At 35.0% G+C, this 14590-nt stretch overlaps 1 protein-coding gene across 1 annotated transcript in view; it reads left to right on the top strand.

Moving 5' to 3' along the window:
* The window catches only part of LOC144452361 (2-oxoglutarate dehydrogenase complex component E1-like), a 45976-nt gene that overhangs the window by 10949 nt on the left and 20437 nt on the right, over positions 1-14590 (top strand). Inside the window, exons 3-4 of the mRNA XM_078143454.1 lie at positions 10279-10470; positions 10992-11094. Coding sequence (XP_077999580.1) covers positions 10279-10470; positions 10992-11094 — 295 coding nt within the window. The remainder of the gene's footprint in view (positions 1-10278; positions 10471-10991; positions 11095-14590) is intronic.

Consider the following 14590-nt stretch of genomic DNA (forward strand, 5'->3'; position numbering starts at 1 on the left):
AACCTGTCACTCAATCTACTCTTCTTTTTATTTAGTACTTTTGTTCATGATTGGCTCTGCAGTTGTCTTCACTGAAGTAGGGAGGGTTATTTTTACACACACACACACACACACACACACACACACACACACACACACACACACACACACACACACACACAAGGTATTTAAGTAATGCATGTGCTGACCAGAAACAATTCTTTTTTCTTCTTTTTTTTTGGGGGGGGGGGGCAAAAAGAATGTGCCATTTGTTGGCATAGAGGACATAGCTGAATCAATCCACAAAACATGTCACATACCATGCACACAAAATATATCACCATATTAAAAACCATGTCAGAATAGACTGTGACCTTGGTATTAGCTTCATCCAACCAGTACAAGAACAAAACACCCCCCTCCAGTCATAGAATCACCCTCCTTACCCAGCAAGTAATCTGCAGAATTAAAAGTATAGAATTTCAGATTTATTTTATAATCCTAGCCAAGTTTTAACACTTGGGAAAAATTTGAAAAGGTCAAAGTGTGATACTCTTAATAGTAGGACTTTGAGCTATAGTTTGCATATATTTTGCTATGTCAGCTGTTTTGGACAGTACTAAATTATTATATAATATTAATAAGCAACTAATATTCATTATGGCATGACATGTATGTATGTAGTAATATATCAACTGATAAACTTTGAAGCAATTTCATGTTTAATATTGTACATATAACTGAATTTTAAAGTGAAGGACAAAAATAGGGCGTAGCTGGTCCAAATAACGTTGGCAAGAAATTTGTGACTGATGAATTAGAATTTGTGATAATGCTGTGGTAAGGAAAATAATGTATGACAATAATGAAAATATGATTGACTGTTGGATTTGATTGTGATTTGGAAATCTCTGCGATGACCTTAACATGATGAAATAGACATTGTCACAAGCCAGGGTTCACTCATCAATGTCAAAGTTACATTTATTTATATTGCTGTGAACTTTCACTTTGACTTTGGCCCAAACTGTGTCATTCACACAAGTTCAGGAGAGATTTATTTCAGGAAATTGAGTTCAAAGTGCATACATGTATCTACGTCAGTTGAACATGACACAAGTATCCTTTTTCGTATGACCTATATATGTATACAGTACATGTAAGCACTTTGATATGTGTCTTTGGTTGCCAATATGTTTAACATTCAAGACATAGTTCTCCAAGTTCTGAACTGCATGGTGCATTGAATTGTCAATTCATTTGATGTTGCTAGGACGTGTTAGTTTAACAAATTGAACTTGATGTTAAGGGCATGATGTCCATGGCCATCATTCAGAATGAAAGTTAAATGAATAATGTAAAAAAAAATTCCAAGGCAGACGACTTGACCCTTTGAGTGGATGTCATCTCTGTGTTCACAGTGGGTTTCCTTATGTGAATTCTATGTATTTTGCCCTTGAATGGCTCGTGTGTTTTTAGGTCACTCTTGTTCACTGACCTTTTCATTAAATTCAGGGATCTACATTGTGCACTGGTGGTACATAATTGGTGGCCATTGAAATATGTGTACTCTCTTTTTGCTTATATTCCGGGAACCATGGTAACAGGGTAGAGGGAAGCAGTTAAAATTTGCATATACATGTAGATTTCAATACCGTGTACCATAATTTGAGAGGGGCACCCTGGTAACGAGGTAGAGGGAAGCAGTTAAAATTTGCATACATTTCAATACCTTGCACCGTTTTTGGTGGGGAACCCTGGTAATAGAGGAGGGAAATCTGGTAAACTTGCATAGATTTGCATAACTTATACCATAATTTTGATAGGCAACCCTGGTAACAGAGGAGGAATCTGATAAAACTTGCATAGATTTCAATAACTTTAACTAAGTTTAATATAACATGAATTTGGTGGGGAACCCTGGTAATTCATTCCAGTATACATTTGTACCTTAAATATATAATTAGATGTTTTTCCCCAATATCTGAAAATATGAGTGGCCTGAGGGGTATACAATCCCATATTTTCTGTTCAAAGAAAAAATTACTTGGTTTGTGCATGGTATAATGCATATGTAGACTCTCTCACTGTCTGAGGGAACATCGCTAATAGGGCCGTTTTGTATTTACCGATATCTACCGCTTAACTGTACTGGAATATCCTTGTACAGTGGGTCTTCATCGACTACATAGGGCTAATCATTCATTGACGTGTTACTTCGATGCGTCATGTTATTGCGATGTCCCGAGCATCACAGTGACACATCAAATGAATGGTAGCCCTGTGTAGTCGATGAGGGCCGCCAGTATAAGGAAATTCAAGTAAAATAATTATGCGGTAAAATATCGGTACATACAAAACATCCCATACAGAGATGTTCCCAAGGACTGTGTGAAAGTCTAAATGCATATGATGTGTCACTGTGGTAAATAAAGCATGACAAGAACTGTACCAGCATATTCATATGATCATTATCTCACATTTAAGAACATTATAGTAAGTACATTTACCATTAGTGTATTCAGTAATAATGATGATGGTACTATAGCGAAGACCCAGATATATCCTACCTAGATGTCAGTTCAGGTTTTAGGATATGTCTAATACTATACAACATGAAATTTGTATGTTGTGAAACTAGTTTGCTGTTTGAATTATTTATTGACTGTAGATCCGAAGGATTGTCAGTTGAATGAGAAATGACGTTACGTCGTCGTGTGTCGCTTATTTTCTTTGAATATATACATGACGTATAGTCATATTACACCAAAGCTGTTTTTATAAGAATAATTGCAGCGATGAAAATGAATTATACATTCACACATGGTCGATCATACTCACTAACAAGTCTGTAAAATACAGACATTCGTGCCGCACTATCAGCCAGCACGTACATCTGTATTATTCTGTTGGACTGTGCCTGCTAGATTAAAATATTTAGGCCAGTCTTGAAATTACGATTAGAAGTTCAAACAGAGGTCATTACGTAGATAAAGAATCAAATAGACAGAATAATTTCTGCTATTAATGTTGATTGTTGTCATGGCGATATTAATTGTTTGTACTGAAATAATACCAGACTTTGGCTGGAAACTTAGGTTTACTGTATTGGAATAAAATTAGGTGGTTGGTCTCATAAATCAGCATTGAAAGACTGACATTAAAAAATGATTATTTTAGTTCATATGTCACAATCCAAGTGTTACGATAGCTACAGTAAATTCAGGGATCATGACAAAATGAGTGACACCTTGTTTCAGTAAAGATTTCTGCCTCCCCCCACCCCCACCCCAAGTAAAATCGTTTATAGCATACACATTTTGTATCGTCAAATCTAAAGAGGTTGACAATTCCTGACTACATTGCTGAAACATTTTAAACATTTCTCTAGCTCTACCTGGGGTAGTATTTTTTCCAATCAGACAACTAACTTCATCAAAAAATATGTTAAAATACCAATAATTAGACATTGTACATGTCAATTAGAGGTCTATTTTATCTATAATTAGTATAGTAAAAGGTTGAAATGTGATTCATTGGGAGGCACTGATTTTGAGGTTGAAATGTGATTCATTGGGGTGTATATTTTTAGGTGTGGACCCCAAGAGCAATTTGATTGAATATATTACACCATACTGTGTGTATTGCTACACAACTATATATATATACTCACAAGTGATTTAGTACTATGGGGGTGTACAATATTACATTATATATATATGAAAAAAACTGTTTCAAAAAATGTTCAGTTGCAGCTAGTTCAGCTTTAATTGAATGATAAGGAAAGGAAACACAAATCATAACGTGAACATCAACTTCAAGAATTTATTTTTTTTTTTTAAACATGTGCAGGCAGTTGTTTTATAAAGTATGCCATTATTCATTTATATATTATAGAATAAACAGATTTTTCAACTGAATAGACCAGGTTAAATGTAGTTGAACAACTCATTAATTCAATCGTTTATATAGTCTGCAGGGAAATTGTCAGTGTATTTAGCTATTCAAAAGGATTCCCCCAAGTGAATTCTATAATTTATAAATACAAACTCAAAGTATTGTAACAGTTTCTCTTATATAGAATGTATGACATCTTGTAGATTTGGGTGAATTTAGTAACACTGAAGTAAAGCTACACTCATTTATAGTATTCATATCAAGTGTAAAAGTATACCGTAAATGAAACAGTATACTTTTACACTTGATATGGATGCTATAAATGATTGTGGTACATTCAGAAAATGCTTTACTTTGGTGTTATGGGTTGTAAAAGTTTTGATTTTACTTTCGAAGGAAACTCAAATCCATTGAAAAATAAAGGGAAAAAATCAGGAGTCACCATAGAAATGTTTTAAATAGAGGTCAAAATGTTTTCCAAAATACGCCATTATGGAAGCCAATATGGACACTGAATACAGTGTTTGGGGTTATTGGGAAAATAAAATAAATTATAAGTCGACTGTTAAAACCTTTGTTATCAGAATCTTGTCGAAGGTGAACATTGAACTGTATAAAAAAATACATGTAATACATTTTTACCAAATTTTGACATTTTACTGGTCTTCGGCATGGACCTTGTAAAATTAATATTAAAGCAAAAATGCATGCAATACACTTTTCATAGTTTGGTCATTAACAGCTGTTACAAGATTACAATATGATCATCAGTGATGCATAACACAAGACTAGTATTCATAGTTTCAGTCTGACACTGACAGCAATCTGTTTAAAAAATCTGATGTAGTGAACACAGCTCAATTTCCTTATGTATCTCTATTTCCTTCATTTATTGGGGTTTATTTTCGATTGTGCTGTTCTGAGACTTGAGTGCCTCCTTCCTAGAAGAGGTGACCCAGACCGAAACTTGAACATCTAACGCAAAGCTTTCGACAATATTCAAGCAAAAAAACCAAAACAAAGATGATAATAGTGAATAAATAGCCACCCACTACATCGGATTTTAATCAGTTTGGTCTGCCAGTTATTTAGATGCCACTCATAAGTTATATTAAATATGAATTATTAGAATGATAAATATGGAAATATCTGTCTTTGAATTCATTCGTATGAGCACTCATGTAGACCCTATGCAAAAGACAAAAATATGTAATTATTTTTTTAAAGAACCTTACGCAAAAATATCTCAAAATATATTAACTTTTTATGAATTGGGTGATACATGATGTAAAGAATACATGGTTTATTAACTATGTAGAGATTTATCATTACTTTCATACACAGCTCTCTCTAGATCATAATTTTCCCTTTCGGCTATAAATTTGTGGTCAGCGATTGTAATGAATGAGATTTGTGAAACGAAAATGAAAGAAACACCTCATCAGCTTTTGAGATAGGAATATCGAACTAGAAAATCATGATGAATTCACCCATGAATATTACATGTTGTGATCACACATACATAAATAAGACATTTCTGAAGTGACAATAAAAGAATTATTGCATTTGCTGTTAAGATGGCAATTTAGGAATCACGATAAACCCGACCATTGAATTTTACATACATGTAGTGATTGTAATATGCATTTCAATTAATATTATGGGATAAATAAGGCGATAGTTGATACACATATAATGATACAAGCAAAATTAGATTCGACTTCGAAGCTATTTTGGTAACAGGTTGATGGAAAATTTCAAATGAATATATATGCATAAATTTTAACTATAAGCAAATCTCAAATGTTTGTGATACTGTCCACAATAGAATGATTAGTTCAGTATATTTACTACTATAAAGCCATTTCTGATAAATGACCAAACACAATGACTTGGAAGTTACCATAGCAACAGTTTAACTCACAAGATATGTGTACAATGTAATAGGTGTTGCAGTGGTGACCTATGACCTCTCTACCTTTGCCATGCAATCATTAATGTGTCATGGTGTTTTTGTTAAGGGTAGTACTAAGTAGGCATGATGTATATCTTTAAATGCCCAGGTACTTATATACATGATCCTGTAGCATTCCCAACAGTGCACATTTCTAGGTTATAGATATAGCAAAATGAGCTGACACTCAAAATTGAAGCCAGTAGCCAAAGTATACATTTTAATAAATATATTGTTGAGTATTTCAAAATAGTCTGGAAAAACATCCATTGTAAGATGCCTAGGTCCTTCCATGGTGTAAAAGGTGGGGTTTACCACAAAGCAAATTTCAAATCAGCTCAACATGACTTGTTACCATGGAAACCGTCGTGAAACTACATCTTAAGAAATGATGAAATCACACATATACATACATGTATATATAGTGTATATGTTTTGAAGGAGTTAAATTATGAATGTACAAACAGACAAGTTGTTTCAGGATTGAAACATCACTCAAACCGTATCACAGGTTAAGGTAGGAGGTGTCAAATTCGAATTACGTCAACGACGCAACTTTTGGCGCAGACTGAAACTCGCGCTCTTTAGTCATCATTCGAACGCTAAATAAACCCGGAAGTGAAGTGAAGTGTTAAATGTTTTTCAAGCACTGTACGTACTCATGGAGATTTAGGGGGTGAACGGAAGGTAATCTCGTATAATTGAGTTTCAGAAGTCCTTGCGAAGAAAATTAGCTTTACTACCATGCATGACTTAAAGAGGAGCTGTTTTATAAATTTTAGACTTGATGAAATGTATCATCAACCACACTCCCTACGCTATTGCCGGTCTGGAAACGTGGCCCACACACCATTCACACCTTTCATCTCTACAGATAGAGTAAGTTATACTGTCATGAATATAATTTTAATACCAGTGACGGGTTTTGCCACTGTGGGTTTTTTGACGTGAGAAGGTGACATATTGATCACTATATAAAACTATCTTCGCATTTGATAATTTTCCACACTACACGTACGTAGACACAACAATGGTGAAAAAATTGCAACAAAAGCATTATTCAAATGTACGTAAACAATCAACTCTCAGGTACCATAGAAGCAAAACATAAAATCATCGGACTACGCAGTTTTTCAAAAACTTCCCTCGCACACTGAAGATGTTTTGCGAAGCAAATTTGACATTTTATTAGTTGAAACATCATTTAGCATTTTATATGCTTTCCGTCGCTACTTTTTTAGTAATCAGTGGTCACGTAGCGTAGCGTCGGTGATCGAGAAACTTCAGTCCCTGAACTCCAGTAAAATTGCAATCATTTACCGGCCTTAAAAACACCCTATAACAAATTGATAACAGTACTCTTTTGTAAAAGGCTTCCAAAACTTATTCTGTTCTCGGTATTATGCTCTCCCACGATGGTGTGCACTTGTCTGGTTTCGCTAGGGGTCTAGTAGTCCTGCTTGCATACGGCAGAGGTCGTCCCTTCCAAGCGTACACCGTCTGCAAGTAGGACTAAGAGTTTCCGACACATGTATTCTATTCATTCCCAATAGAACCCCCAGACATTATACATCCCTGTATCAGTATAATAACGTCCTGCCAATGAATTTTAATGAATATAGTTTGTTTTTCAGGTGTATTCAACCAAAAATAGATATATTTTTTATGTCTCGCCAACTGTACGGGTAGTCACACTGACTTGCGTGAGTCGAGTTTTTATAGTAAAGCATACAGTTCAAATTGCAACAAATTATACAAGTTGTACTATAAAAACTATTTACATTGTCTCCCCATAAAAGAAGTATCCATGGTAACATTACTATAAAGTTTCAATGAGGGGTTCTACATGTATTTTTGTACCCAAAATCAATAAATACATCTAGTAGCATACATTGTAGGTTTTGGTTCCTCACAATGCAGTGCCACATACGCAGAGCTAGAGGTACATATACTGGATGCCGAGTTGAGTGGATCAACAGCTAATGATAGTATTATTTATAGTTCAATTTGATGAGTTATTTCCTATTTTTCATAGTGACCACACTCCGCAATAAACACTAGCAATTTCATTATAGGAAATCAACATTTAACTGTTTCAACAATGGAGATATAAGGTGGGAGATCAATATCTATTTCAGTGTAGGATGGAAATCTAAATTCTTTTACTTTTGGGGTGTTTTTTTTTAGCTGTCTAGCTAGCTCTCATCCTACAGAAACGATTTTACTTTTAATGGGTCTGTTTGTATCCCTAAACATGCAATTATTTCTTTTAAAAAATTTCCCCAAATTGAGAAATGGACTCTGTAGAACAGCACTAAAATAAAGTATCAACAAAAGAACTGTTTTTCCTAACTACATAATGGCTTCGTATTCATAGCATTACTACTTATTGATTTGATTGGATGGACATTTTCAATTTTGGCCAATTAAGTTGGGGGGGGGGGGGGGGTAACTAAAAGTTTTTAGCTGTTTATCCTACATTGAACTATTGACCTAGCTCCTAATGTGTTGATTTATCATACATAATTATGTACTGACAAATTAAACATCCCTTGGTGCCTATGTGTCCCAATATTTTGCATTTTTATGTGAATTTTGTCCAAAAATGTTGAAATTTGGATCGGCTGGGTGTGTGTGTGTGTGTGTGTGTGTGGGGGGGGGGGGTTATAATTTTGAATGTTATGACCACTTTGGCTTTTGGGGAAATAAATAAACTCTGCACATGAATAGTTCAGTTGATTTAGTGTACATATGTACTGATAGATATATCCCTTGGTGCCTGTGTGTTCCAATTTTGTACAATTTCATGTGATTTTTAGCCAAAATGTAGAAATTTTGATGGGGTGGGGGGTCACATTTGTGAATATTATGAGCACTTTGACATTTGGAGACATGAATAAACTCCATATATGAATAGTTCAGTTGATTTCACATACATATGAACTAATAGAAATATCCCTTGGTGCCTGTGAGTTCCAATACTGCACAATTTCACATGATTTTTGTTCAAAATGTTGAAATTTTGATGGGGTGGGGGGGTCACATTTTTTACTGGCATTTTCAAGTTAGCATACACACAATGATTTTTGTTGTATAATTATGAAGGGGCATTGGTACATTATACATATGAGCAAAGATAAACAAGCTCATTTTCATTTTTTTCAAAATTCAACAAAATTTCATAAGATACTTCTGTCAAAAATGTCAAAATTTAGATGGGGTATGGGGTTACAATTTCAATTTTAGAATTTAAACGGAGGTGGTGACCCCCTATTTTTTTGTCATTTATAAATAGCTGGAATAATACATTGTACACATACAGCATATAAAAAAAATCTATCACGGACTTTTATCTTTTTTGCAGTTTTCTTGAGTTTTTCTTAAAAAATAATAAAGCAGTTGGTGATAAAATAACATAATATTTTATGAAATAATGAAAAGAAATTACAAAAAAATATGTCTAGACATACTATACATTGCACACAAAAAATGTAAGTTCATTAAGTGCTCCGGGGATAATCTTTAACTATCAAAAATTGTGATGTAGTTAATAGTTGTAAATCTACTATTTTGACTCAAAAAAATTTGTGTAGATACAAGAAACGGTAATTATCTTGAAAACAAAGGTGGTGACATAGTATTTTTTTGGCATTTTTTACATATTCGGATATCAATGTTTAAGTATGCAAAGTATAAGAAAAATCTATCGACTTTTTTGAATTTGACACCTCCCTCCTTAAAAGTGCAGTACATACAATGTATACATTTCTTATGCATTAAACGGGACTCGTGAAATCAAATTTAGCAATGCCTGACTTGGCTTATATATATTGCTCATTGTCAATTCTGTAGAAAATGCAATCCACAAGATAGATTGCAGGACAGAGCCAAGGTCAATGAGATATATTTCGCTTTGAGTTTGATGGCAATTGAAAATTCGTGGTAATGAAGTGAATCTGTTTTGATGCCATGGAGTTTCGACATTTTGATGATTACTTATTCAAAGAGTTTTGTAGACATGATTTCTCTCCCTAAATCGTCCGTATGTATTCCCAATGCAGGACTCATTTAGAGCACATGTGTAAGTTGAGACCCTCTTTATATCATGATGCCGTTTTCAAACGAACATGTCTCTATGGAGACAACAAAATCGCACATGAAAATGCAATGATACAAAAATGCTGCTGATAGTGGATAGTTTTGAAAAATGATTTGTAGTCATTCAAAAATGGATTCCGTGTAAATAGTGTAAAAATAGAAAGATTCAAAAACAGCATCATGTAAACGATTGAATTTCAACAATTTGAAAACGTAAATCGAAAAATTAAAAAAAAAAAAATTAAAAAATGTACATGTTTGACCTTAAGAATGAACCCATCAATGATGTACTAATACATGAAAAAAAACTATGAATAATGTAGTTAATGTGTTATTATTTTTGTTTGCAGTCATGGGATGTCTTTTTCCGCAATGCTCAGGAAGGTGCTATGCCGGGTTCAGCCTACGAAACACACCCTGATATCACAATACCAATGCCTACCCCTGGGGTTCCCACGTCTCAAATACCAACCAAACTTACAGTGGATAGACAGCTGATAGAAGACCATTTAGTTGTACAGAACATCATCAGAGCATATCAGGTAGGAACTTTGTGTCAGGAGAAAGACATACACAGAATAGTAAACCAGTGTCTGCTTGTAGTCTAGTTCTATATGACGTGTTACGATTACTACAATCATCTCCACTCACGTATAGTCAAAGTCATTACTCTAGCACAGAAATCTGTGCTACCCTATGACTGTTCATATAAACATGATGACGTTATTGTGTCCCCATGTGATCTAGTTTCAGAATGGAGTTGAGTTTCGTAGTAAATATTATGTGATAATCAAAATTGCTGTACTAATTGAATAATAATGAGCAATTATCTGAAGGAAGTAACCAACTGCCTATCATTTATTTTATCTCTCCTGAATTTTTGTAAATTGATGATCACAAACTTTTCTTGAAGAAAACTGACAAACAGAATTTCTATCTGACCTAGATGGTTTATTAAATCATCAATATCTTGAAATTTGTCCTGTTTCACAATTTCTGACTCCCTGCAACATTCTGAATTTTAAAAAAAATATCTTCAAAATTGAATTTGTTTTTGCTACAGATCCGTGGTCACAACATAGCTCAACTAGACCCCCTAGGAATTAGTTCAGCAGATCTGGACGACAATGTCCCTACGGAGTTGACACTACAGCATTACAGGCTGGGTAGGTATTATTACTAACAGAAAGCGTAAAAACATACAATAAGCGTTTCTACGGAAGAAGTAGTCATCACTCCAATGATGGCTTTCATATCATAACTGACAGGGTTACCAAGAATCAGTGGGTTGTTTGGATTTGTAATTTAAAAAAACCTTCTGTCAAGTTAAAATCTGTTGTTGAACATCAGTCTGATCTAAATCTGATCAAGGTGAAGATTTGATTTGTTCCTCCTTGAGAAGGAAGGTAGTTACTCGATATTTAACCAAAACAAGAATGTAAAGGACAAACAAAATGTGAAATATTGTAAACAAATCAACACTTCTCCTTGATCTGATTTTAATCAGATTGGGTGTCTTCAACGTTGAAATTTGACTGAAGTTTTTATACAATCATGTCCTCAAGAATGACAAGCAAACAATCCAGTCACATGGTTGCAGGAGTGTGTTCAGTGTCATGTTGGTTGATATTATTGTCACTGCTTGAGTGTTGAAAATCAAGACAAGTTTCCATTACCAAGGTTACGGACCATCAGACACGTTTGCCATTACCTAGGTTATGGACCATCAGACAAGTTTGCCATTACCAAGGTTACGGACCATCAGACACGTTTGCCATTACCAAGGTTACGGACCATCAGACAAGTTTGCCATTACCAAGGTTATGGACCATTAGACAAGTCATCAGGGAACAAATTGACATCCCCTACTCCTCCCCCTCCCCTTTCCATTTGTTGTGTCTGGAAATCATGGCCTGTAATCCATGGAAATTTACCCTCCACAGTCTCTTTTACCAGTACACCATGTTGAAATCCATTAAACTCAACCCTTCCTTGTAGGAAATCGCGTTTATTTGAACACCCTTCAAATATGGGAGAGATGATATGACTAGCATGGGTTGTTATCCGTCAAATAATCTTCCGCATGTAGAGTTAAAATTTTCATCCAAACACAAATCAAATAGGGAAGGCACAGATTGATCCCTCTGGTGTCCCTTGAGAGAGAGGTTTTCATATTAAATTCGACAACCCACTGATTTTTGGTAGACTGTCATTGCTTCTTCCATTGTACCAACCTGGCTTACATGTAAATACTACGCATGTAGTCTAGGTTGGTGTTCACCAATGTACACTACTCATTTGCTTGATGTTGATCTGCTTTGCTAACCCCAGTAGAATTTCATGTAGAAGTCCACTACTGCAATAAGTACTGCATCATGCATGTAGTCACTGCTGCTACTGGTGCTGCATCAAATCTCTATGTAATGTATGTAATAGAAGTGTTCAAAAAGTTTGCGTGTAGAGCTGTTGATATCGTGTTAGATGAAACACATAGACTCAAAAACAAGTATGCGATTTTAGCTAAAGACCATGAAATGGCTGAAGATTTTGAAGTGTAATATAGTATTTTAACTTTTTTAGTCGTAGTCTTAGAATTCAGGAGAGGGCGCTATACTGGTATTGACATTGAGGATAGGATTTGTGAAATATGTTCAGAAGGTATCGAAGACGAATATCATTTCACACTTGTATGTCCATTATATCAACATTTAAGATGTCTCCTACCAAATTACTATAGGCGTTTTTTCAACCTGTGTTAAATTCTATAATTTGCTGAGGTCTAATTCCACAACTGTGTTGAGGAATCTTGGTAAATTTGTGCATAGAGAGACATCTAAGCAGAATAATTAAATCATTGCGTGATCAAGGTCCGTAGTAGATGGATCAAAACGTCACATTCGTTTCCAATTTACTGTTCCAAAGTAACTATATTGTACTGTCCAACATATAAGGAACCCCAACCTGACTTGACCAAGATATGTGTGTGTGTGTGTGTGTGTGTGTGTGTGTGTGTGTGTGTGTGTGTGTGTGTGTGTGTGTGTGTGTGTGTGTGTGTGTGTGTGTGTGTGTGTGTGTGCGTGCGCACATGTATATCAGACAATGGTTCGTAAAATCTAAAAACTGTGTTTATAATGTTAATAGTCTTCCTAGAGTGACAGTATATATTATATAAATGTGTGTTCAGTGTATCTTTCCTGTAGTTCTGCACCCTTAGTCTGTACATCACTTCAGACTATCAATACACGGATACTGTCTTCTGCAATGATGAACTTGACAAGTAATCCCTTCCTGTCCTGTCAACACTTCCAAGACATATTACTAATGCTCACTTGAACACACCTTGTCACAAGATGGTCAAGTTTGCCATGATTTTTGTCTAGGGTCATTCTATGTTGTGTTTTTTTTTTACATCACCCCTATGCTCCCCTTTGAAATGAAAGCAAACACTATGTGTAAGCTTTATCTTATTCCAGAGAGTCCCTTGTCCGACCACATCTGTGTAGTAACACACAGAACCGTGTGTATTTTTTGAAATGTGTTAAATGAAAATGTTGAAATTGGTATTTTTATTTCAGACGTTCAGATAATTATTATTTTTTTATCAAATGTGTGACATTTGTGACTCTATTTTTGTAGAAAACATGCCCCCACATGTGAAATATTAAAAATAGGTACTTTTATGACAGACTATTGATACAACTATTGATGTTTTTATCAAATGTATGACATTTGTGACTCTACTTAGCAGAAAACACCCAGGTTCTGTAGATATTTTGTGACATTATGTGGTGTTCAAGTAGCACACAATGACAGACAGGGGCTTTATTTGAAGACTTTTTTAAAGGAGCCTGTCTGTGCCACCTGACTCCCACCAGTGACTTGACTATCATGTGACATACCTGTTAGTTTTACTGTCTGTCACCCATCAAGAACGTGTAGAACTAATCTACAATTGTCTGTCCTCTCACTAACTGTTTCAACAGACCTGTTGCCAGTTCCAAGATGCATTGCATGTCTCTCCATACAATTCCATGTATTGTGTACAAGCCGGGGGGTTACACGCGCTAGTCAGGGGATGGTTGTCACCTGACCGTACCCTGGGTTCACCCGTAAAATCACTGTCTGTTATTGATGATGTTTAGTCTTTGTTCTATAAAATCACTCATAATCAAAGACGTCAACATGTCTTTCCATCATTTCTTGATGAAAATGTTATTTCAAACGTAACAAAGACAAAACAAGACTATATGTAACAACATAAGTGACGTCCTCTTGTGCAATGCATCTTGGAACCAGAAAATCGACTATAGTTAGTTACCACAGTTTAGTGACATGGGTTACAAAACATAGCCATCAGAAACCCTACTGTACGCCAACCCATTTCCTGTTAGCTTCTGGTATTGTGTTTGTATGCATATTAAAATTCAAACATACTTTCTCGTAGTTACTGTAAAAATTCTGTTACGGTGGTTTCAGATATTATGTCAATTCTGTGAGACATACTACAGTGGCAGTCAAGGTTTCAGCTTCATAAGATAGGCACAAACTAAAACTATTGTTGCGACATGTTAAAATTTATTGGTTGCATTTTACTCACAGTAGGGTGATGTTTCGTATGACTTATGCAATCTTACAGTGTACCTTTTGAGAACACCCAGTGTT

This window comes from Glandiceps talaboti, chromosome 22, assembly GCF_964340395.1.
Source record: "Glandiceps talaboti chromosome 22, keGlaTala1.1, whole genome shotgun sequence".
Lineage (NCBI taxonomy): Eukaryota > Metazoa > Hemichordata > Enteropneusta > Spengelidae > Glandiceps > Glandiceps talaboti.